At 35.4% G+C, this 26,268-nt stretch overlaps 1 protein-coding gene across 1 annotated transcript; it reads right to left on the reverse strand.

Annotated features, from left to right (window-relative positions):
* Positions 1-87: 87 nt before the first annotated feature.
* Positions 88-25,318, reverse strand: LOC575722 (N-acetylgalactosaminyltransferase 7). The gene is made up of 11 exons (XM_776106.5): positions 25,101-25,318; positions 18,405-18,519; positions 15,457-15,637; positions 10,931-11,097; positions 8,987-9,200; positions 6,720-6,893; positions 5,684-5,801; positions 5,092-5,214; positions 4,391-4,609; positions 3,541-3,759; positions 88-2,825 (listed from the first exon to the last, which is right to left on the reverse strand). The coding sequence occupies exons 1-11, from the start codon at positions 25,245-25,247 to the stop codon at positions 2,682-2,684; spliced, it is 1,821 nt and encodes a 606-aa protein (XP_781199.4). The 5' UTR covers positions 25,248-25,318; the 3' UTR covers positions 88-2,681.
* Between the last annotated feature and the right edge of the window lie 950 nt (positions 25,319-26,268).

Below are 26,268 nucleotides of genomic sequence, written 5' to 3' on the forward strand. Positions count from 1 at the left end.
CATTCAATTATAAATTCAAGTGCTCATGTGACCTCCTATAGATGGAGATTTTAATGCTTCGTACAACCAGTCACATATTCAATAAGCATTATTAATTTATACCTCTGTCACTCACACTGCCAAACAAACTCCAAACAGATGAATTCTTGGCATTTGAGGAATTCTTGTTTGATGAGTTGTCGGTCTGTTCTCGTCGGTGTGACCGAGGTATTACAGTTAAAAGTTGCAGGAAGACAATACATGTAAACTCAAAAAATGGAAATTGAAGAAAGTCAAAGTATTAGATAACCTATTAGACAATTTTTCGCAAATTGATACCCTCATGGATGAAAAAAGTTTGGTATTTATTCACATACCTAATAGTTTTCCCATAAAATCATATTTCTATAGAAACAGAAACCATGTTTAAATGATTATTGCAAGTTTGCAACAAATAATAAAATGATATTACATGTTTCCTGAAGAGAAACGCATGTTCCCAAATAGTACAAACTTCTTTAAAATCTACATCCACTCTTGTTCACTTTGGGGAAAAAGCATAAGCATTACAAAAATATAGTAAATGACATACAGCCAGTATGCAGCTCTGCAGTCGGATAAACAATAGCAAGTTCAAGATGATGATTAGAAAAAAACTGTTATATAATTTCGCTCGACTGATTAATACTTTGTGATTAATATTTACATATCTCAATAGAATATAAAGACCACGCATATATAAGAGCACTCTATGATGTAAATTAACACTTTCACATTAAAGGCATATTTAAATTGCGCAACAGAACTAAGTTACAAGCAGGAGAGGCGAGACTAAACAGCTAGGGATGTGTCATAAATTGATTCATTACACAATTGCTAAGCAGAAAAGGGAAAGTCAATTCATAAGAAAGTCAAATATTGAAATACTGCTTTGGAGCTTTCAATACACCATTGTTTTTCAACAACTTACTTCGAAATATAATTAAATGCTATACAGCAATTTCCCTGTCATACCATGGAGAGCCTAATACCTCCTTGGTCAAAACATATTCTCTCTGTTGCCATTTAAAATCAGTGGTAAATTTTTTGTTGAAAAAAGTCACGACTGGTATTAACAACTAGATCAAACAAAATTACCAACCAATGTTGAGCACAACTATGGCAAATATATATATATACCATTTTTGGCAAGAGTTTTATATATTTACTCAAATGCATACCCATGATCAACTCAAGATCCTCTTGAGTAAGATTAAATATCTTTGGACTCTCTTTAGTAATTGCAGACAGATTTATAAGATTTAATAAACAAATTCACAATGTTATGTGTTTCTTTTAAAGATAAAAACTATATAATTAATTTTACAAGTCCCAGCTTGGAATCTAGCAAAGGTTATGAGTATTTATCTTCCAATACAGGCTATTCAATTTAAATCAAATTTTCAGAATGCAATATTATTTTACAAAAACAAAATCATAATTGCGATATAGATTAAAGCTCAGACTCTGGCTCTAATAATTTCTAAAATGTCTAAAATTCAGGCTTTTAGATGACATAACACATAAAAAATACTACATTTCATTACACATCATATGAGCAAAACATGATTTCCAAGCTCTATACTTGTGAAAAAGCATACATTGAATACACAAGATATTAGGCTTTCACAAGTAACAAAAATACATGTATAACTTAAAATCTACTTATTCATCTAAAAAAATGAATCTTCAATATAGATATTGCACTTTCATATGGTTCACATGGTTCATAATATCATTCAAGCAATAAATCAAAAAACAAGATAATGAAGGCTTTTTAATAAATTCACTATATGGTGCTAAATCACACTATATACTATGGATAAGAAATAAACATACAATGAATAACCTACAACACTGCTTCAATTATCTTTCTTTTTTAATGAAAAGCTAAATTTGAGTTGAAAATAAAACAGAATTTTTGGCATTGGACGAGATGCTTTTTATTTACAGGATTCTAATAAATCACAAAATGTTGCCGATCTGGTCATAAAGTTTGGCCATTTTTCTCTGCCACCATTGGCCATGATTATCTATAAAATTCAATATTTTAAGAGAAATATTTCACCTTGTTTTGTTCCCCTTGATAAATCATCATTATCTAAACACTTTGGTTATTTTTGTGTTAATACAGTCAACCATTTTTCAAACAGGACCATCATGGACAGCATCTGCAAGGCTTTAGAGTTAATGGTGCCTTGGGTATGTTCTTGACATATCCCAGAAACAATTCCCCACTAGCAGAAGGTTGAAGGTTCTGATCAAAAGCTGTCATTTCTCCAACTTCCCAGACATTCCATCGAAATTAGTGTTAATCTATTTTAATTGCAATAGGATGTCATACATTTTAGATTTGAGGCTGGTTCATATACACCTAGGCAAAGCGCCACATTATTTGTGTACTAAATGAATGGCAATGTGGCAATGAAAAACGTAAGTGTGTGCAGCAAACGTTCTATTGGTACTCAAATGTCTGTATACAATACAAAAATATGAAGCGAAGTACGCTTTGAAAACCTATGGTAAACCATCAAGGTTTATAGCGACATATGTAAACACGCCTTTACAAAGGGTTCTCTCCACCAATGGACATAAGTGGTATATCACTTTATATAAAGGGTTAAAGGTCTTGTATAAAAGATCAGTCTATGGGATGCCATTGGTTAATGGTGCTTGAGATGTTTACTGCTAATCTCCCACAACTGACTTGGTTTTATAGATGCACATTTGGTCAATATAATCTCGTTAACCCCTGCTTTGTGTTCCAAACACTGGCTCGTGCCTGCATGATGTAAAAGACCTGTTGCCTGCAGGAAAGAAACAGAGAGAAGCAAAATTTGGTTAGAAAATCTGCTGTAAAACTATAATTTGCTGTTGAGTATTACATCAGCAAAAATAGTCAAAAATGTCAATATTCCATGATTTACACTAAAACTATTTCCAAAAATCCCTTTGAGTTTGTTTATGTTTTTCAAATATTTTAAAATCAATGTCCTAATAATTTTCCTTCACTGATCACAGTCTATGCTTCCTGCCTCATCAAGTCACCTCAATTTGAGGGCTCAAAGCTTCCATACTGAGTTTTTACATCCATTTTTTTATCAAAACAAAATTATTAACCTTTCAAGACAATAGGCAAGTCAAGAAAATATATTCATATGTCATACCTGTTTTTTCATTAGAAGATTCATTTTCATTGCCCCAAAGCTTGTCTCAACCTTTTCTGATATGGCAACACTAAGGTATCCAAGGTGGATTACATAAAAAGAGATACTACCATACATACACATACCACATGAATTATATGGTTTATCAAAACAGTTTCTACGAAGTTATGTACATTAAAAAAAAATATTTGAATTAATAATTAATTGTGATAGTACACTACTACACCATCTTAATCATTTATCAACAAAATTTAAAAATAAGAATTAGGAATTTTTAGCACGGTATGCCTTCGAAAATAAGAAATCGCACTTGATATTTAAATAAAAACAGTCTGGGAATTCCCCTGTAACTGACCTCATCAAAGGACCATCCGCCTCCTGAGCCGCCGCACCTCCTTAACCTGACTTCCTTGTAATGATCATAGGCACACTGGTCATGGATGCGCAGCTGCCCATTCTCTGTCACTCGGAACAGCTGGTTACCTCCCGCCCCGTGACAGTATGACATCCCTACACGCCCGCCATCTTTAGACCCCATGGAGTCTACACAGAGCGACCCCTTTTTTGTTCGAATCTGAAAGTTGGAGTGACATAGAAGAGATAAGGAGGTTCATTCATAAATGTAATTTAAAGCAAGGGAAACAGATGACAAGGCCATAATAAAATGATCAATCACCATGTATTCAAGATAAAATAATTTTAAAATCAATAAAATTATTTATCTAAAATACTATACCAGTAGGCTTAACTACATAATATCAAGTGACATGAACAATAAATCTAACTCCTCTGAGAAGCTTTGTAGCACTAGGAAAGACTCAATTTGAAGAAATCCACCCAGTGTTATCAAGAAAAACAGGTCTTCGCAAAACCTTTCACCTGAACTAACACTGTGTTTTACAATTTAACCTAAAAATATTACACTATATAAAGAATCAAGGGAAACACTTTGCAAACTCAGACTTTGTTGTGGCATCAACATCAAGATTTTGAATTTTTAGCATAATTTCAAAAGTATTTGTTCGAATTCCAAGAAACTTGTACCCAAGGGTTATCAAGTATCACAAATCATATGACACAAATTTCAGGTCACAAAGTCAAGGTCAAAGGTAAATTTAGGTAAGTAGACTTGAATTATGTTTTCACAACTCAGGCGCAACAAAAATGAAAAGGATATGATAAAAAAATGTTTGGTCAACACTCACCTCTCCCCAGTATTTATTAGCATGTGGCAGAGGGTATTTCTCTATGATATCGGGTGCAATCTCTTTCATAAACCAGCCAAAAGACTTGCAATGAAACTTTTCTCTGAATGCAAGCTGCTTCTCTATATTTCCAGTCGAGACAAGAAGAGACTCTGGCTTGCTGCGGTAGAAATACTCTTTGTAGTCGTCGAACCACACCTCCACAACACGCCGTAAATTCTACACAAAATAAAAAGCAGATCAAAGTCTTTAATTTCTGTAGACTAGCTCACAAATGTAGTTATTTCTTGATTTAAAATTGATATACAAATGAACAAAAAAGAGTTATTCAACTCACACTAAAATTACAAAGAAAATCATGATATCCTCAATGATGGTAGGCGTTTCTCAATGCTTTTCCATCTTCAGCCTAACAATACAATCAGTTTTCATCAAGTACAAGTATATACAATTTCTTTATTGCTGGTGTCTGAAATTATAAATAAATCAGCAATGCACTGAAAATGTGTCAAAAAGAATATTTCAGAAAGTTATTTTGTATAAGATCATGGTTCATCAATGAATTATTGCACTGACCTGAAAGAAAAGATTGCGTACGGATTCTAATATTTGGAGATACAAGTCCAGCTCGGTCAAATCATAACATTACATAAAAAGAGAAATATTCAATAAATTTATTCTTTCGGTTAAAATTCTCTCACCCTTTCACTGAGAATAAGCATGCTTCCATTCGGAGCTGAATAGGGGACTTTCCCTAGTATTCTGTAAACATGACCAACTCTGGAACACGGCACCCATAGCAATGAGCCTCCACACATCCAAATCTATCAAACAAACCAAGAAAATGGATTAATACATGAACAGTTATTACAGAGATTTAGCAACCCGACACATTATTGGATTGGGTTCTTAAACTATCCATATTAGTAATGAAATAATACACTGATCAGAGTACATTGCATGCAACAGCTTGGGAATGGTCTGTAGCATACAACAGGTTTAAAGCCGAGTGTGTTTGGGCTGTTCTGAAATACCCAAGAGGTGGTAGACCTTTTTCTGCATGGACTAAAAGATGTATTCAAGAAATGAATACATGTGAATACTGAATTAAGCCCTCTTTCTGTAATCAAACAGCACATTCAATTCATATGATTGATTTATTAAGAAAGATACAATATAAGTTTATCTTTACAGAGTACTGTTTTGAGATTACCATCAGTAAGTTAGATTAATCTTTACTATTTCATTGTCTTCAATAAACAGGGTAAATGTAACAGCGTTCAAAAGACTCACTTTAAAAGAAAGTTCAAAGTTTTCTCCACCCCAGATTTCAAGTCCTTCATCATAAGCACCTAGTTCAAAGAAATATTTTCTGTCCATGGCAAAGAGCCCCCCTGCCATTGCTGGTGACCTGTTCAAAACAAAAAAGATGGATAGCGTTATATGATCCATAGATATTCAATTCACATTTATTTCATTCTCGATTAAAAATTACATTGATACAAAACATACAAAATAATTCAAAAACAAATTTAGAAAATGAAATGGGGAACTACAAAAATAAAAACCCTTACGTCTTGTACAAGCGTAGTTCCCAAAGCATTGAAAATAGAAAAAGATAAAAAGGTATTTAAAAAGTTACAAAATAAAAGTAGACTCATAATCACAAAGACCAATACCATCAATCATTGTACTGTAGTACCAGAATCTTTTGCATTCATGCAAATTTTGAAAGTTTGGCAAGTGGTTCATATTCATTAACACTTTCATGCTGAATGAGTGATTTACAACACAGTTCCCTGAATTTGGCAAAGGTTTCACATAGGTTTCTGTTGTTTGAGTAGAGCAATTCACAAGTTTTATACATTCTCAAATGACCCCTGGGGGTGTTCACAAAGATCCTAAGTTGAACCTATCTCTAAGTTGGAATTAACAATTATGGAAAGCCATTAGCATCTTTGAAAATATTTTGTAAAAGTTATTTTAAAAGGCATAAAATGTTGATTCAAATCATTCATATTTTCTATTATCATGGGAGATTTCATGTTCTTGACGTGGAATTTATGAAAACTCTAAAATACTTCAATTTTCGCTTTTGAATGTATTTTATTTTAAGGCTACAAATGGCTCTTGATACATAAAACTGACGACCCACCCACTTTAAGGTATGCAACGCGGCTCATACGCAACTAACATTTTATGTCTGACAGGAGCTCTTACCCAGTTTTCAACAATGTTAATTTCTCAAAAGACATGAATGTGCTCACCGTTAGTCTGCGACTAAAAACAGGTCTATTTCTTCTCATTATGCATTTCCTACATGGCCTACCTATATGGTTCTGAGGCATGCTGTCTCCTGCTCTTCTCAAACTGGGGCACAGGAAGGTGCTTCCAGTAGAGACTCCAGTCAAAGCCACCCCTATCCTGATCTCCAGTACCCTGAGGGTACACCCTATAATCCATATTGTCTATCACATCAATGATGGGACATACTGCAGTGGTCCTGAAAAAGGATAATAGAGAAAGGTAAAAGAGAAAGACATGTAGACGTGTAGAACCATGTAATCTTGTCATTTATTATTTATGTCAGGGGACTATTACTTACAAGATTTTCAAACTTCCTTTTTAGTCTCCAATTTCTTAATTCCTGAATTGTAAGATTATGATTGTTTCATTTTTACTTTTGTACATATATTATTTTATGGTTTTATGATTGAAATAAATGAAATTGAATTAAATTGAATTACTCAAATCAACCAAGTTTGAGGACAGTGAATAGAAATGTGATGAAGCATATGGGTATATAAGGACCCATTCTGGTATCCATGTAGTCAATCACATCGAATAATATACTGCAGTCATCTTGGTATAGAAATGTAGATTTATGATGATTGATTGAATTGGAAAACAAAGATTTACGAAGGTACATGGTCTGTGCAAGCCCGCTGGTGATAGATAGATACTTCTTGCCATGGCGGATGCAAGGGTTTGTTTGAGAAGATGCAGTTGTTATATCATTATTCCAGTTTGTTCGGCGCTGTTTCTAGTATATGGTAAAACTAGATGGAATTTTGACTGCGCGCAGTCGAAAATGATGCCTCCGCCATAGAGCAATTTAAACAAGTTTGGAGTTTAAATCTCCAGTGGTTCTTGAGATATCATGATAACAATCTCAATGTATGGAATTTCATAAGTTGACCTCTGTGACCCTTGACCTTTGACCTACGTGCTCCAAAATCTAATCAGATTGTCTTCCTATGGTGATACACACTATCATTAAGTTTGAAGTTTAAATCTCCAGTGGTTCTTGAGATATTATGATATGGTGATACATACGATCATTAAGTTTGAAGTGAAAATTCTCCAGTGGTTCTTGAGATATCGCGATAACGATCTCAATGTATGGAATTTCATAAGTTGACCTCTGTGACCCTTGACCTTTGACCTACGTGCTCCAAAATCTAATCAGATTGTCTTCCTATGATGATACACACTATCATTAAGTTTGAAGTTTAAATCACCAGTGGTTCTTGAGATATTATGATAACAATCTCAATGTATGGAATTTCATAAGTTGACCTCTGTGACCCTTGACCTTTGACCTACGTGCTCCAAAATCTAATCAGATCGTCTTCCTATGGTGATACATACTATCCTTAAGTTTGAAGTTTTTACATCTCCAGTGGTTCTTGAGATATCATGATAACAATCTCAATGTATGGAATTTCATAAGTTGACCTCTATGACCCTTGACCTTTGACCTACGTGCTCCAAAATGTAATCAGATTGTTTCCCTATAGTGATACACACTATCACTAAGTTTGAAGTTTAAATCTCCAGTGGTTCTTGAGATATCATGATAACAATCTCAATGTATGGAATTTCATAAGTTGACCTCTGTGACCCTTGACCTTTGACATACGTGCTCCAAAATCTAATCAGATCGTCTTCCTATGGTGATACATACCATCCTTAAGTTTGAAGTTTAAATCTCAAATGGTTCTTGAGATATCGCGCTAACAAACTCAATACAAGGAATTTCATAAGTTGACCTCTGTGACCTGTGACCTTTGACCTACGTACTCCAAAATCTAATCAGATCGTCTTCCTATGGTGATAAATACTATTCCCGAGTCTTAAGTTTAAATCTTAAATGGTTCTTGAGATATTGTGATAACGGTCAAACGGGACGGACGTACGGACGGACAACCCGAAAACATGATGCCTCCGGCACCACCTTCGGTGGCGGAGGCATAAAAACATATTCATCACTGACCAGGTCTTCATCTTATATCAAAACTAGTAACAGGCAACTGCTCAATTCTGCATCACATCAGTCCTGTAGAATTTCTATTCAGAACAATGGGGAGAGCCCTAAGCCCCTCAAAAGACCACATACATTCTTAACCTTTCCTACAATATCACAATCTTTGGTCTCTTACTGAAACAAGTCATTTGTGTCAGCAGGCTAGACTCCCATACCACCACTTGAAGGGGAAAGCAGGGGAAAGTCCCCTCATTGTTGATGATTTTAATTCGGCAGATGTAATCCAACACCTTCAGGGTTTTATGCTGATAATAAGATACACGGCATACCTATTAACAGCAATGGGAGTAAGTAGCGGCGGCAGCCAGTTGACGCCAACCTCACAGTGAGCATCGAGCCACAGCAGCACATCTCCTGTAGAGTGGCGTGCTCCTATGATCCTGGTCCTGATCAGACCCTCTCTCCTTGAATTTCTCACCAGCTTCAGTTTACCATTAAACCTGGCTTCTTGGACGTAGTCCTCGAGACGCTCTTTCAAGTGTTCTAAAGAAAAACAACAACAAAAGTGAAGGAAGAAATTGTTTTAAATCATAAGTAGTAGCAGTAGTATGAGTATTTAGTATATGGTACTTGGTACTATTGGGTAAGGGGTCGTGAGTATTGGGTAATGGGTAATAGCATTGGCACAGGTACTGGCAGTTAGCATTTTATATTTATATCATTAGCATTAGTACTAGTAATACTATCATTACTGGCAGGTCTGCGATAGGCCTTGCGAGTGGGTGGCACTCAAAATCAAAATGGCCGCCACGCCTACCTTTCTACAACGGCCACTATTTGTGTGTCCCTTGGGCGGTTGCTATAGACAGGTTTGACTACTATTGGGTAATGGTTATTGGGTAATGGGCATTAAGTAATTGGTATTGGGTAATGGGAAAATGGGTATTGGGTAATGGGTATAAGGTAATGGGTATAGGGTAATGAGTATCGGTATAATGTAATGTATATTGGTAATGGGTATTGGGTATTGGTATTGGTATTGTTGTTGGCATTGAACATTTAGCAATGAGCATTAGCATTGAGCATTAGCATTGGTATCATTATTATCATTACAATTAGTGGTCACATATATATTTTTAGGGAAAGATACAACACATTTAACTTTCTTTAGATCATGAGCTTTCATTTGAAATGCGATGTCTATTTCAATCAATGTCTACTTTAAGTCCATGAAAATATCAAGTCCCAATTTGTCTTCATAGACTGATTTGTGTTAATCCTCAGTATTAATCTTTTTTTTTTTAAAGCTGAATAATTGCCCAAATCAAATTCTCAGAACAGTTACAAAGAGAATGCATTGAGACCGCAATGTGTAATTGATCACTGTTGAAGCAGGCGCCACACAATATTTACTGGCACGTGCCCTTCCTTTCTTCTCTCTCCATCTCTCTCTCTCTCTTGTATCTGCCTCTCACTCGTACCCATATTGGGGGAAAAATTAACGAAAACAAACTTAGCACAACTACCAAAATATGTCAAAGATCAAAATAGAGGAAAAAGATAAAACTTGAAAAAACACAGAATTGTAAATCATGCTGGGAACACTTCATACTTGCAAACAGACACTTGTTGTGTCGTCAATTTGCTATTTATTTGGATCGGAGATTCGGAGAAGATTACCACGGCACACACTGAATAACTTGTACAAACAAGTTTTTGACAGGGAGAAAGATAGATAGGATTTCATGTACTAAAACGCTCAGAAGTTCATCTGTACTTCTGGGTATGAGTGCCACGTCATGGTGACTAGCGAACAACTGAAATTCATTATTTCAACAGTTACCTCACAGTTACAACAGTTACACAAATAAGAGGGAGATGGGGGCGATCTATTTTGCTTTATGTGTAGTGTCCTACATAAAAGTAGGTAGGGTCGATATTTGCACTGCCATGATTTTTAAAAGAAAACACGGCTTTACACTGGTGCTACGGCTTGGAAAGCTGTCGGAAAGCAACGCAAGGTTGACTGTATATTTGATAAACAGAAGAAAATTAAGGAAACGTATAATTATGAATTGGTATCCTAGATCTATTTTGCAGCTCGTCAAATGTGCATGTCTTACTCTTAACATGGGAGGTTATTCAAAATCACTGTCTCACACAATATTGGGTCCACCTGTTTCCTGATTTGCTGAAAATATCTGATAATCAATAAAACAAAACCAATATAAAAAATCTGGATGTGTTTACACAGCAGTCACTCCCAAACCTACCTTTTGTGCTGAAATCATCAACCAGGATTATTTCATGTAACAGCTGGGACGGTGATCGATTGAACACGCTGTGGACTGTGCGGAGAAGTGTTGACCAACCCTCATTGTGAAATACTATTATTACACTGGTAGTGGGTAATGTCTCCGGATAATGCCAGTGCTTGCATCTGAATAGAAAGAAAATTAGAAATGCATACATATTTTAAAACATGACCGTTTACCTTATTTTAATAAATATTCAAGAAACATTTTTTATTTCTTGTAGTTTCATGGATATTTTACCTTTACATTACCTTGACAATAATTGAATAGTTAACATATGAGCGCAATTTTTCCATTATGTTCGTATATATATATAATATTCAAATCATTGGAGTGAAATCTGCTTTTACTCAAGATGCAGAAGTTTTGATTGAATCCATCAAATGAACTTCACTTGATTTATTCATTCTCATATACATGTTGTACATGTTTATACATATTATACCACTTCTATAAATGAAGTAAAATCTACTGAAATCAAAATACGATAATTCTTTCAAGTGTTGTCTACTTAAAGGTACAAAGTCAATGATACAATTTAAAAAAAGGCAATTTCCTGACCAAATTTAATTGGTAAACTGGTCAAACCTTTTTTACAAGTGTAAAATGTTCTGGTAGAAAAATTAAATCATGATGATATCCTATTTCAAGGGAAATCAGGGTAGGCACATAATAGCACTACATACTATGTACATATTAGAAACAGCTGGATCATCATAACTCAATTCTATACACTTGCACAACACACTCACAAACTCATACACAAAGATCGTTTAAACACTCTTTCATTTTAAGTTTTACCTTAAGATTTTTGTTTTTGTTTTTTGAGGCCGCCATCCTTGTCAAGCTTTGCTTATGATTGTGGTCTCCTGCACTTTTCCAACATTATAGTTTGGATAATAGTTTAAATTTATGATTAATATGTTATGGAAATATTAAGTTTCGATATTATGTACATATATTGCGTAAAAAAACATTTTCACATGAAGAAATTATTGTTTGTATATGTTGTATTATACCTTACATTCATATGTTCTTTGTTATTCAGTTATATTATATTTGAAAAAATGCAGAAATAAAATAAAACTAGATTTGTAATACTTGTTTGGAACAAGTATAGGTGGGCTGATCCAACAAAAAATTGAGACAAAATAAAGGGTACATTTGAGATAGCTTTTTGTCTCATCTACAACCTACTCGAAGTTCAGCGTAAACGAAGCTAAAACGACGTAGATATTGCTCGCGAAAGACGGGAATGTTGAATCGAGTTTTGAGAAAAAGTCATGTCCCATAGAGAATACATGCAAAATGTAAAAAATTGACATGCCTCCTTTAATCGCAAAAATACGCCATGATGCCTTTGTCAAAATGAAGAATAATAGTAACTACATTTGTAGAAAATTGTCTCAGCTAAAACATGTCAAAATTTGGAAGAAAATCGATCAATATTTACAGAGATACAATCAATTTTCCATAAATATGCTGACGTCATAATATGCAAATTGGAATTTTGAGTTCGGAGGCCATTATGATGACGTCATGAGTTAATTGAGGGTCAAATGAGACATGAAACAATATCTCCGAATCATACTCTATTAAAATATGAAAAAAAATTGGGGTCACCTTGCATCCTAAAGAGCTACAATGTATTTTGTATAGGCATGTTTTTGCCCATATATGCTATGTATTACAAGAGCTCGCGCGCACGGAAATTTTTGTTAAACGGTCGATCAATCCGTTATTAATAGTCATAAAGAGACAAACGTGGTATCAAATTGTTTGTAAATATATGTGGAATATTATGAAAGAAAAAAAAAGGCAATTCTATGTTGTGCAATAGTTTTACGCGCGAAAATGCGCGCGCATGCGCGATTTTTTATGAAATGCTTAGAATGGCCTAAAACGTATGCAAAATGATTTTGAGACGATTTTGAGCATTTCAAAATTTTGCGTACGCATTGACGCGCGGACGTACGCGCACGCGCGCGTTATTTGACCTGAAATTGACCGGATGGATATTGACCTTGATCATGGTAAATATGAATGAGAAATAGCTTTTGGTTATGAAGATATGATCATGAGTTGATTTTCGGAAAATTTTACAAAATGGCGCCTAGATGACGACATCAGTGAAGGTCAATGTTGAAAACGTTATTGTGCTTTGTACATATGCCTATACATATGTGTGCGAAATTTCAAGGCATTTGATTGAGCCATTTTCAAGTTATCTTGCCAACAAAAAAGTGGTTAGAAATAAGAAAAATATATAATAATAAATAAAGGCAATTCTAACGAAATTATAAGGTGGTCTGTATTAGATACAGCCCACCTGATAAAATTAGAAAAAGTACAATCTTATATATATATATATATATATATATATATATAATACATATCCCCAAGTTTGCTCCACACATATCTCAAGGTTACACTATGAAGCTTTGATTAATAAAATGTTAAAATGTCACATCATTTCATCTCTGTACAATATTTTTTACATGGTTACAGCAATACACCTGCTAAGAACTTTTCAGTGAGAAGTCACGGAATAGGTTTAGGTATTTGTATGACTTGTGAATAAAAAGTGGCAGTAAACATACACTAATCGCCTACCATCTGCATTTTAGTATTGACTGGCTAGGCAATTGCCGTATGTGTCACACATCTATAAATAATCAATGCACATCAGAGCAAAATAAAGCAAGATTGTCTTTAATTACGATAGTGCCAGTCGATAATCTACACTTAGTCTACAAATTAAATATCAAGATGGACGATGCCACAAGCCCATTAAGATTTTTGCTAAGTGGCATTTTTTCCTACATTGCATTAAGAACAACATCTCTGCATCGATACCCAACTATGTTTTGCACATATTCGTCTTCTCTTAACTTTAAAGTCCCCCCCCCCAGCCATCATTTTTGTTTTCCCTCTTATATCTGACTTCCTGTTAAACACTTCTGAAGCCCCATCCTCCTCCTCCTCACTGGTTCTAGCATCCTTGATCATTTATACTCCTGCTACTGAACACACAAGGATGCCTGCCGTTACCATGGATACAGGATGGCGCTGAATTTCCCTGCGGTAAATTGGTGTCTTATCTTTCACTTCTAGCTGTATTTCACACTCAAAAGTGTGATAAGACAAGAGAACCATTACTAGACTGGAGGCAGTCTGGCTATGTTGATTTCGAACAACACCAACTAATATCCCGTCTTGATTACAGGCTTTTAGCAACCCGATTCCTTTGCAATTTCACCATCGCATAAATTAAGTGTCAGCTTGATACTTTTGATATGCTCTGTTTTCAATTTTCGAGCATCAATTAATCAATACTTTCAAATTCTCAACACTTTAAGTTCTTTTATTTATAAACCCACACACAAATTCTGCTCCATTGGAAGAAAGATATCTAAAGCTAATGATGGCTATATATACCCCAACATATTAAACAAAAGTTGTTGTTTCTTGCATCAAGTTTTCAGACTGATTTCCAATCAACCCCCTGGCACATATCCTACATTTATCCCCCCCCCCCCCATCCCCTCTCCCCTCTAGAACTTGATCTATCCTGGCCTACTTCTCTTCTAATTCAAACACCATGAATCCCTTTCTACCATTATGACTGGCATACACTCTTGACATTCAGATTCATCCACTCCTAAGATTTCAAAATGAAGCCACAAACCAAAATATTTACCACCAGGATAACGCCTAACAGACGGTTTATACTTTCACCTCCCCCATAACAGACGGCCAAAGCCAAACAATGGATTGTGCCTTATTTTCCAAATTGAGGGATTGCTATTTGAGTTTGAAGCCTAATTCTAAGGTTGACATAGCCCTCCCGAATTGCAATGCCTCATCCTTTCTATGAATGTTACCTTTCAAAGTGATTAAGACAGTAGTTATAAATGTTCTAGCCATTCTTATTTATAACCTGAGGCAATCACCCCGCTTTTTACTCAAATTGAAGAAAGAAATTGAGCTGTCCTTTTTGTGGTAATTTGTGCCCACTTCATTAATATCTAAAAAAAAATCCCTCAGAAACCAGTGCATTGCAACTGATTGATATTTGCTTTTCATCAAGATAATTATTTTTTTTTGTCTCCTGTACATGAGTAAAATACACATGGATAATCATTACACAACTTAATTAAATAACGCAATTTATGTCTGAGGCAAGCTTGCTAAAGTATGATTTAATGTACACAACTTTTAAAATCAATCCATAAATATGAATCGTGCGTATTATTCTAATTTTCTAATAATCAAGATAATGAGGTGTATGAAATTGATGCTACACTTATCCTTAAACCATGTATGTATGATAATCTAATACTTAACAATTCACTAATTATCTGAATTCACATGTGCCACATGTATGATAATCTAATACTTAACAATTCACTAATTATCTGAATTCACATGTGCCACATATACATTTTTTCTATTTAAAAAATAAATTGAACTATATAACTTACTGTTGGCTTCTGAGGTCTGCAATGTTTCTATCCAATGAGATCTGATCGCTGACATACTGGTTGAAACCATACTCCTGGATGAGCCTATCCACCTTTGCCTTCTCTGATGGTTGAGTTCTGACTGCTGCCCCGCCCTCACCCGGTCCTTCCCTCGCTGGTAAGTTGACAGGCTCGTAATCACCTAAAAACCAACAGAATCATATCTATAGTAATGAGAGATGTTGAAATTATTTGATGCATCCCTCAGGGTTTAGTAGCATTTCATGAGAACAAAATTCTCACATGTTCCCTTGCTTTTCTGAATTTCTCTGACTGAGTTTTAGAAATTCCAGGATCACTATTTCGAACTGCAACTGAAAAGTCTTTTAGTGAACAGAAGGTTAATACATGCAGTGGATATCCTGTTTGGACATAGGACGACATATGATAGGTGACTGACTACTCTCTTTGGGAGGGGCCAATGAAATTTCCCCATATTTCCTAATTTTAATGACTTTTTCTTGAGTCTGTGACTTTTTCCTGACTGGAAAAGGGGACCACAACTTCCAATATTCCCTGATTTGCAGGATGGCTTGAAAACCTGATCTCTCTTTTAAAGATTGGGTTGTGAGTGACTGGGACATCCTCTTCAGTTTCAGCTGGTCCTTCTCTCATCAGCAAGCTGGCATATCTCATAATTACATACATATATACATATACACAAGATCAAATATCACTTAAATGATATACCATCATACCAATTATTTCTATTAAGACCACCTAAGGAAGGCATGCCCCATCAAGACCTTCCTAGACAGGTGGCCCTTTTCCTGAATAGATCCAGTGAACTAAAATGGAATATTGATATCATGTTCATTTTATATGAATACTTTATATCGCATGGATCATATGGTTGAATCCACCGATTTATTAGAATTGATAGCAGTGATGTATCTACATGTATTAATGATTCCTCTGTATTAAGATGTAAACGGCACATTTTTGGGTGATCTTCAAAATATAATTTTAATGAAATTAACGGTTTTGTCCTAAATATCATTAGTGACCAAGTGCTTATATATGTTGTAAATAAAATCCATGTGTTGGAAGATATATAAAACAAAAAGAAGAATCCTTGCTAGTTTCATGCTTTATAATTTCCCACTGTTCATTAAAAAATTTGTGAACTTAATTCTGTCCATAAATCGGACATTAAAGCTGTCAAGCATAATTACATGCTTAATGGTTCAAATGATTTTATGAGAAAAATTAAGTTCACAATGTTTCTGCTTTCTTAATCCTTATTCAAGTGAAGAAGAAGTATATTTAAGGATTCTTCTTTTTACATATTTTTAACACGTGAAACTAATTTACATCAAGAGAGAGAGAGAGAGAGATGAAGATATATTTTGCAACTTGACAACTTTCATCATTCCTTCTAAATTATCACCAATTCATATTCTTAAAGGTATTACAAAGTTTTGGTATGGGGTCATGAATTTGGTTCAAATTAACATATTGGAAGCATATGCGTTCCTACAATATTCATTGATCGTTGTCCCGGTTGAAATCGAGTCTAAAGTTATAAAATTATAAATAATAAACTCTTTATGTTGTATAGCTCCCTCTCAAGGTCAAGATATTAATTTAGCTATGAAACAATGTTTCTTGACTAAAATCGACCGATTAGCTATTCCCGTTTGGAAATTATATATCACAACTACATATTTTGAGATTTTCACGGTCGCAGCTACCATTGTACAGCCGTAGGCGCTATTTGAAATTATCAAAATTTACCGGGAGCACCGGTAAATTTTTATATTCAATTTTTCTCGAAAACAGAAGTGTTTTGGGGGTTAAGTTTTTTAGAGCTTATAATCCACAGGGGCATCCAAATATATCAAAATTGTAAAGATTCATTATCCACCCAATTTTCAAAATTTCCCAAAACTTTGTATTACCTTTAAACAAATGTATGGAAAAAATAATGTGAAAATACATAATTCGTGAATTGTGAATGATATATCAAATATCTCATTGCAAGTATTCAGAACAAAAGAATACAGTTCTGCTTCAATTTTACAAAAGAGGGTCAAGCGAAATCTAGAAATCAATAATGGTTTCAGATGCAGATCTTTGGATATCAGATGGTTGACCTTTTGGATACAGTGCAAAATTGGAAATTGATAAATAAATTAAGAAACATTCCCAGCTTTTCAAGGACTGTAACTAAATTAATAATATTTTTCATTAGTCTACTTGTGAAGCATATACACTAAATGAGCAGCATACACCATATTAAAGCAATTATGAAGAGAAAATAAAATGTTCATAAAATTGCCTTCAAGCAGTCTTAATTAGAGTCTGTATTGTATTCCCCAGGCCATAGTGCACGTAGCCTTGTGCAGTATATGAATCATAATAGATCTTTTTGTCAAGAAAGTGAGGGAGAGGGTGGGGGGGGGGGGGCGAGAGGGAGAGAGTTTGGGGGGGGGGCGAGAGGGAGAGAGTTGGGGGTGAGAGCAAGAGAGAGCGAGAGAGATAGACCTATAAGAGTGATCTATAGATGAGAGAGAATACGAGAGAACGGAGCAAGCTACACGTAAAAATACACACAAATGAAACATCACCAGACAATGTCGCCATTGATAGAAGAGAGATATGAATTGAAAATAGTGATTCATCTTTATAGAGAGGGAGAGGTCACTGCACAAAGGAAAATGTGCGAGTTTGAAGACAAAGCATAGTCAGATAGAGGTAGACATAGATAATTAAACAAAGACAGAGTGGGACACGAGGAGATAGAGAAGAGATAGATGGGTGGAGAGAGAGAGAGAGACTGATAGAGAAAGAGAAGGAGAGGGATAGGAAAATAAAGAGCAAGGGAGAGAGAATGGGGAACGAATGAAAGATAGCAAACAAAGGAGAACGCCATCAATACAAGATATAAAGTGGAAAAGTAGACTTACCACGTACACCATCTCTGAACACTGCCCCTACAACAGCAGGTGTGTCCATAGGTCTGTGCAATACAACATGATCCTCATCATATTCACCATGAGGAGGGTTCCCTGGTATATGGCCCTGAAAGATAAAAAGATAGATGGAACATTTGTTAAATGCTTGAATGAATTTGAAGGTCTGAGGAGGTATATGTGGAAATGATGAGCTTAAAAGATTTGGGAATGAAATAATCGATAAATGGTCTGTCGGTCAGTCCGAAAGGCAGTAGATGAATGAATGATTCAATTAACTGACTGATATAGTTGACTTATTGAATAATTGATGAACCATTGAATAATTGAAGATTAAATTTCAAGTGATCGGATATTTGGTTGATTTATGAGTCATCTTTTACATGGTTGGATGATTGAATGCCAGATATTAAATTGATTAAAACATTGTAAAAATAATTTAAACTATGACAGATCTGATAATCTGAATTTCACAATTGATGCATGGATGGAATCATTAATATGTAAATGAAATTATTGATTGAATGATTAGCTACTAAACTGACAGACAAAGTCAAAAATCAACTACTTCGGTGGTTGAAATTTCTGTAGTGATCACAAAACCACTAACTTCCAAACATATAAATTGTGGTCATGACTAATACTCAGATTTCACTGTATGTTTGTACAGCATGGAGTAGGCAATTATCAAAATCAACAAGTGAGCAAAGAGGCACTGCAGTAATATAATGCAAGGTAAACACTCAAAAAATGTATTTTGCTTTTCAACATAAGCTCTCTTGAAAAGTACATTTGTCACTAAATGGAAAAGCCATTGCATGTACATTTGTAGGTGTGCATTTTATATTTTGAAAATTGAAATATATGCATGACTAATTCGAACTGAATTTCACTGCTGAGCCCAAGCAGTTAAGAATCAAAATACAATTTTGGTTACAAGTCCTTGAAATACAGTACATACCGGTACATGTAGCAGAAGACTGCCAATGATATGGAAGTAAAATGAAACTTACAACCTCAGGGTACAATTTACAATAATGAATTTAAAACCCGACTGGTGATAAAAAACAATTAAAGGCAGACACACAAAATGGGGTCACATCAATAAAACCACAGTATAATCCATATTTTGGCAAATGATAGATTGTGGAAGAAGGATCAATGTTAAAAGTAACCACACTGTTGGCTAAAGTCATTTGATAGTGCCGTGACCCAAATCTGTCTGTTTTAAAGCACGATTGGCTGCTATCTGTTTTGGGAAACTGACTGGACGTTTACCATCAACAGGTAGAGACAATCAAGATAATAACAAAAATTTAAAAATACAGAAAAATATGTGATTTCAGCATTTTAGCTGCAATTTTCATATTCCATCGCTCATCTCATACTTCTAACAATATTTTCTGTCATTAGATAAAACAATTTGTATTTTAATTTTGCAGCCCCCTTGTTCAAGGTGCATGTTTGACGACCATCCCCATGACATAACACATAATCAGATAATGACCTCTCTTTTTACTTATTTTCACATTAATACCTTTCCCTTTTATTTTGTTAAAATAATAGTACCAGTAAAAAAGAAAAAACATTGCAAGTGGTCTTTCCAGATGCACCAAAGTCTTAATATTGCTTTGAAACATGAGTTGTGTAATACAAATAGTACAATATGTCTGCAGACACTGAATGCAGCTGTCTCTGCTACACTGGCTTCAAGTGTTAGCCTTGCCCCAGAGGCCCAAACTGCTTCACTTTTAATACACGTACCAGTATGCATTATGTAGGTAAAGTGCCATTTGATCAGGTGCCTAATAACCATTGAACAACTCATCATGCAACAAGTGTTTATGCACGCCAGAGGCGAACGGAAGTGGATGACATCCGTTGAGAATATTTATGCTTAGGGATTGCAATCTTCTGATTAAAACCTGCTCACAGAGACACCAAAATAACGTCTGCTGAGAGCTATATGGGCATTAAAGGTACTATATCCCTTTTGCAGCCAACCTCAAATGCTGTAGAACTTTGCAGGAATTATGAATATGTCATGCATGTCCTATTTGTGAAATTTAAACGTTAGCAGTGTCCTCATATTCAAATTATGCAAGGAAACCTGTTTACTTGCTAGACTTTACTGTCAGACACTATTGAGTGACTGACTGGCTTTTTTCTTCTTTGGTAATAACATACATGAAAAGAGTTGTAAAGGGTACATGAGCATTTGTCTACATCAATAACCCACTTCTTGTGATGACTAAGATTAAACTGATTGAATCTTTGCGCAGCATAAAACGTATGACCATTCGGTACAATTGTCTGAAAATCAAGACTATTACTTTGGGGCTCTATAGCCCTAAAGTCGATTTGACAACTAATAGTCATTATTTTCCCACTTGAAGACATTTTTAAGCCCCACCTTTTTTAGGGAAGTTCTAAATTAGTATTATCTTTCAAATGCAGTTGGAATTTAACTGTTTCATTTTTTTGGCCTGCAAAAGGGACATAGTACCTTTAACTCTGTGTAAAGTGATATTGTTTAATGTCCTTTTGGCTCTGATGAACTGTCACTTTCTTCTTTTTCATCTAGTCCAATACTTCAGGACAATTTGTATCTATTTGATTGTATTTCATTCTTAGGAATTACATGTACATGTAGGCCTATTTCCTATGTTATTCAAAAGCAAATGAATGGACTTTTAAATTATTTCATTATATTCTTAAATCTCTGGTGACAGTTGGTAATTTGGTAAATATCTCTTAAGTTCACTATACAATATCCTATCTTTAACCCTGGAAAAAATAGTCCGTAAACCTGATGTTATGTCTACAAGGAAGTAGGAATGACTGAATGTATGTCATAATATGGCTAAAAAGATACACATTTCATTCCAATGGCAGGACTTTTATAAAGTTCTCTCAAATTCCATTGTTTTGTTTTTACTAATGTCCATGTTACCTGTTAATCAAAATCTAAAGTATTGATAAAACATTAGACTGTTGTTAATGAAGTACATTTGTAATTATAACCTTTGGTAAAATATGAGGACTCACAATAGTAGGACTTATATGGTAGTTCCAAGGGCATATTTACAGAAGTACGCCACCGTGTTTAAATAAAATAAACAAACAAACAAACAGTATATCCATGCATGGCATGCCAATCAGATATGTCAGTTCAGAACCACAAATGTAGACATTACGGAAGTCAGTGGCTATTTCAACTTGTGATTCATACTTTAATATCATACTGAACCTAGTCAATAATATGGTAAAAGTGTAGATTGTAAATAAAGTTAGTGCAGGTTCTAACTATATATTACTCAATCTCAAACAAGATTTTTCTTGACAAATCAAGGCCATAACATATATCAGTTATTCTAGTTAATGTTAATACAAACAAATCAAATTCAAAATCAATGAAGCCTGGCTTCATGCTTCATGAAAATTGCAAGAGCATACAATCAAATCTGCCATTTCATTGCTAGTTTTTCATCTACATGTACTTTTCAAACTTATTTTTAATTTCAGACTTATTCTTCTTATTTTTTATGAATTCATTTAATATATATTGTATTTTATCTTGAAATGTTCTGTGTATATTTTGATCTTTGCTTGTTTTTTAATCTAAAGAATGAATAAAAAATAAAGAACTGAACCGGACTGAAACAATACTGTCACCACTTTTTTTTATTTTACATTAAAGTCTTTAATCAATGACAGCTGGCACAAAGATTGCAAAAGTGCCATTTTTTTCAGACACAAAAAATGAAGTAAACATTCAATATACATGTACTTCAAAGAGTGGGGACCAATAAAAGCTCCGTAACCATCACATTTTAGTGCTAATGCACTTTTGCACTGAGCTCCTAAAAAAATGATTCCTTTGATTCCATTAAAAACTAGATGGAATTCGACTGCGCGCAGTCGAAAATGATGCCTCCTTCATAGAGCAATTTTACAAACCAAAACAGAAGAAATTTTTCGAATTCAAGTTCAATTGTAATCCATTGACAGGTTCTCAGAATATCGTGATTACAAGCAATTTCTCATATACATATATGACCCTTTGATCTTTGACCTCATGACCCTAAAATCTACTCAGTTCATTGGCTCTGCAAGATGTCCTGAGTTAAATAGTAATCCATCTGTCAGTTCTAATGAGAATGGTTCACAAGCTATTTTTGCATACATAATGAGCCCATGATCTTTGACCTTTGACCTTATGAACCAAAAATCTACTCAGTTCATTGGCTCTGCAAGTAACATAAATGACCTAATTTTGGCAGGAATCCATCAATCGGTTCTTGAGATAACGCGATCACAAGCTGTTTTTGCATACATAATGTGTGCTGTGGCCTTTGACCTTTGACCTCATGACCCCTAAATCTAATCAGTTCATCGGCTCTGCAAGTAACATACATGACCTAAGTTTGGCAGCAATCCATCAATCGGTTCTTGAGATAACGTGATCACAAGCTGTTTATGCATACATAATGAGCCCTGTGACCTTTGACCTTTAACCTCATGACCCCAAAATCTAATCAGTTCATCGGCTCTGCAAGATACATACATGACCAAAGTTTGGCAGGAATCCATCAATCGGTTCTTCAGATAACGCGATCACAAGAACAGGACGTACGTATGTACGTACAGACCGACGTACGTACGTACGACGTACGGACGGACGGACAACCCGAAAACATAATGCCTCCGGCTACTTCGTAACGGAGGCATAAAAATACAAGCGAAAGACGCATTTTACTTCTGAGATTGTGATTATAATAAATATGTATCAGGCTTGGCAGGAATGACAGCTCTAGTTTATCATAGCTAAATGCAAGTTCTTGCACAATGGCAAAAACAGCCTGCATTATCAGTACAATCCGATTGGAACTGCCTTCCAGAAGTCCCTGAAGAAAGAGACCTGGGGGTCATAACAGATGGTGAGCTGAAATTTCACACTCTGCTTCATCAGTCCTGAAAGCCAGCTATGTCCTTACATTCATCAAACCAGCCTTGAATACCAAAGCTTCTAGAAGAAAGCCGTCTTCAGCTGCCAAGCTTCCAGATCTAACTTCAAGGGGGGGGGGGGAATGTCCCATCTTGCACCATGGTCATTTTACATCTGTATCTTGCTTGCTGGATCATATCAGTATTGTCATTGTTAAAGTGTCTACTGGGAGAAGTGTGAATTATATTGCTCCCTCTTCCTACAACGATAGTGACACAATCACTAGATTATTGAAGGCTCTTGTGTGACTTATCCTTGAATATATGGGAATGTTTGGCATCCAAGATACAAGACAGACCGGAGATAGATTGAGAAGGTGCAGAGACGAGCATCAAATATCAATGCAGTTTGGCATCCAAGATACAAGACAGACCCGAGGTAGATTGAGTAGGTGCAGAGATGAGCATCAGAGCCAATTCCATCTGTGGCAATGTTGGATTATGGGAGCAGGGTTCTAGTGCTAAACTTACCATCCTTCCAGCACAGAATGGAAAAAGACAACTTGATCCATACTTACAAGATAATAAATTGAAATGACTGTTGGATAAGGATATGTTCCTCTTAACTGTCACTGTAGAGGTAACTCAAGGTCAACCATTCAAACTCTTTTGGAAAAGAACCAGACTGGACGTGAGAGCAAATGCTTTTGCAGTTAGAGTCATGAGTGACTGGAACTGCCAACCAACTGAAGTTGTCACTGCCACATCTGTGAACTCTTTTAAAGCCAGGCTTGACAAATTTGGCAAGGTGAATTATACTCTCAAACACACATAGCTGCATTTATCCTGGCTGTGTATTAAAAACTGTTCTTATTGAGTCTCAACGTTTCAAACACCACTGTACAAAACTCAATTGAGTTCACTCAAAATTGGTACTTTAGTGACAATTGATGACACCTAAATAGCAGTAAAATACAATCTTTTCAACTTACCGATGTTAGAAAGAATATTTTGAAAATTCAAATCGTGAGTCTAGTGTCAAACTTGCCGATCAGCCACATGGTATTCATTGTGTGCATTAGAGTGCAATTGTGTGCAGTGTGTGTATTGTGTGTAATTGCTGCCTCTCGATATCTCAGCACGTAATACAGCGCTAGAGGTCAATACCCATTAGCATTCACTCTTTGCTTTGATCGAGTACTCTCAAACTAAGTCTCATCCTTGTGAAGATTTGATTAATTAATATCAAAGCAATGTGAAAATCACACAATGACACTTTCATCTTTCACACATCATCAGATAACATTTTTGGAGGAAGATGGTACTTTGATGAATTATAGACCTGTAAACCCGTCTACACAGAGTCGGGCTAACTGGGACCAAAAACAACTCGGCCCAGCTGCAAAAACGGTCAGTTTTCGAGTCTTTGAGCCGAGTTAGCCCGGCCCGGATTCCTCTACACATATCTGCATTTTCCAGTAAATTTGGTTTATTGTTTACACAATGATCGAAGCTAATTTTGTAGGCACCCGGTGCATGCAGGTGCAAAAGTACATTCATTAAGCGCCCAGATTTCCCTATATTTTTTTTAAGCATTCTGACATTTTAGTTTTCAAGAGTAAAAACTATTAGTTGCAAAATATTATAAAGCGATTGCAAACTGTTAAAATGCATATTATTAAACATGTGGGACTATGTGTTGAAAGAAACGCTGCAAAGTTGTACAAATATCTAAAATCTTACGTCCATTCTGCGCTTGTTGTTTAATTCATCCTTCATCCTGTTTTCCTCTTGTGACATTTCTGGGATGAAAAGCAGAGTCCTGAGCATGAAAAATACTGCTACACATAAAGTAAGAGTCAAAACACATCTTTTTGCGCGGAACCTCATCTTTCCAGCTTCACTGATTCACGGATCGCAGCTCCGAGTCAAATGTTTTCTTACGTCTTCTCATTTTCTGCTGACGGCAGACGTACCGGCGATACTTTGGCTAGCGTTAGGCTACTCGAGCAGCCAGGACGATCGAGGAGGGCGTAGGCAAAAGTAAGCTTCAGCCTTGGTTGCGTTTGGTTGTAAAATGTAAAAAAATGCGATATAGTATATAGTACCATTTTTCTTGTTATGTATTTAAGTTGATATTCAAACGATAGCATACATAATATTCCTACTATTTACCCTGTTTAAGCAGGCAAGGTTCTAAAAAAAAATAAGGGGGGGGGGGAGGGGGTGGGGAGGAGCTGGCAGTTTTTTTAAATATTCCATGCCTTGTTTAAATTCTTTCATAAACAAAATTTGCGGGGCTTGAAAAATGTTGGGAAGGACTTGAGAAGATGCGTCGCTCCCTTTTTACATAAGAAAAGTGCCCCTTTTACTTTGATAAGTGCCCCTATTAATTTGTAAAAGTGCCCCTTCCCCTTTCCACCTCTGATAAGTGCCCCTTTTATTTTGACTCGTACCCCTTTTCCTTTGACAAGTTCCCATTTTCCTTTGCAATAAGTGCACCTTATATTTTCACATGTGCCCCCTTTTCTTTTTAATAAGTGCCCCTTTTCCTTCCTTATAAATGCTCTTTTTCCTTCGTATAAGTGCCCCTTCTGCTTCTCATAATTACCCCTTTTCATCTTTGATAAGTGTTTGTTTTAACATGTGCCTCTTTTTCTTTTTTATAAGAGCCACTCCCCCCCCCCTTTCACAAAAGCCCCTTTTCACTTCTTATAAATGCCCATATCAAAATATGATGGGTGCCTCTTTCCCGTCAACAAATGCCCATTTCCCATTCTCATAAAGTCCCTTTTTATCCCTGGTGCGTGCCTCTCTTTTTAGGTGTAAGAAGTGCCCCATTTTCACCTCTGATAATTAGCCTTTGTACTTTGACACGTGTTCCTTTTCTTTTCTAATAAGTGTCTTAACC

Source organism: Strongylocentrotus purpuratus, unplaced genomic scaffold, assembly GCF_000002235.5.
Source record: "Strongylocentrotus purpuratus isolate Spur 01 unplaced genomic scaffold, Spur_5.0 spur5_scaffold_5, whole genome shotgun sequence".
Classification (NCBI taxonomy): Eukaryota; Metazoa; Echinodermata; class Echinoidea; order Camarodonta; family Strongylocentrotidae; genus Strongylocentrotus; species Strongylocentrotus purpuratus.

What these genes read in the sequence shown, in the direction of transcription:
- LOC575722 (XM_776106.5), bottom strand. Translation starts at nt 25,247, where the DNA reads ATGAGGTTCCGCGCAAAAAGATGTGTTTTGACTCTTACTTTATGTGTA. An exon ending in ACAACAAGCGCAGAATGGAC is followed by an intron (nt 18,520 to 25,100) that starts GTAAGATTTTAG and finishes TTTATCTTTCAG; the next exon opens with GGCCATATACCAGGGAACCC. An exon ending in GCAGACCTCAGAAGCCAACA is followed by an intron (nt 11,098 to 15,456) that starts GTAAGTTATATA and finishes CTTTCTATTCAG; the next exon opens with ATGCAAGCACTGGCATTATC.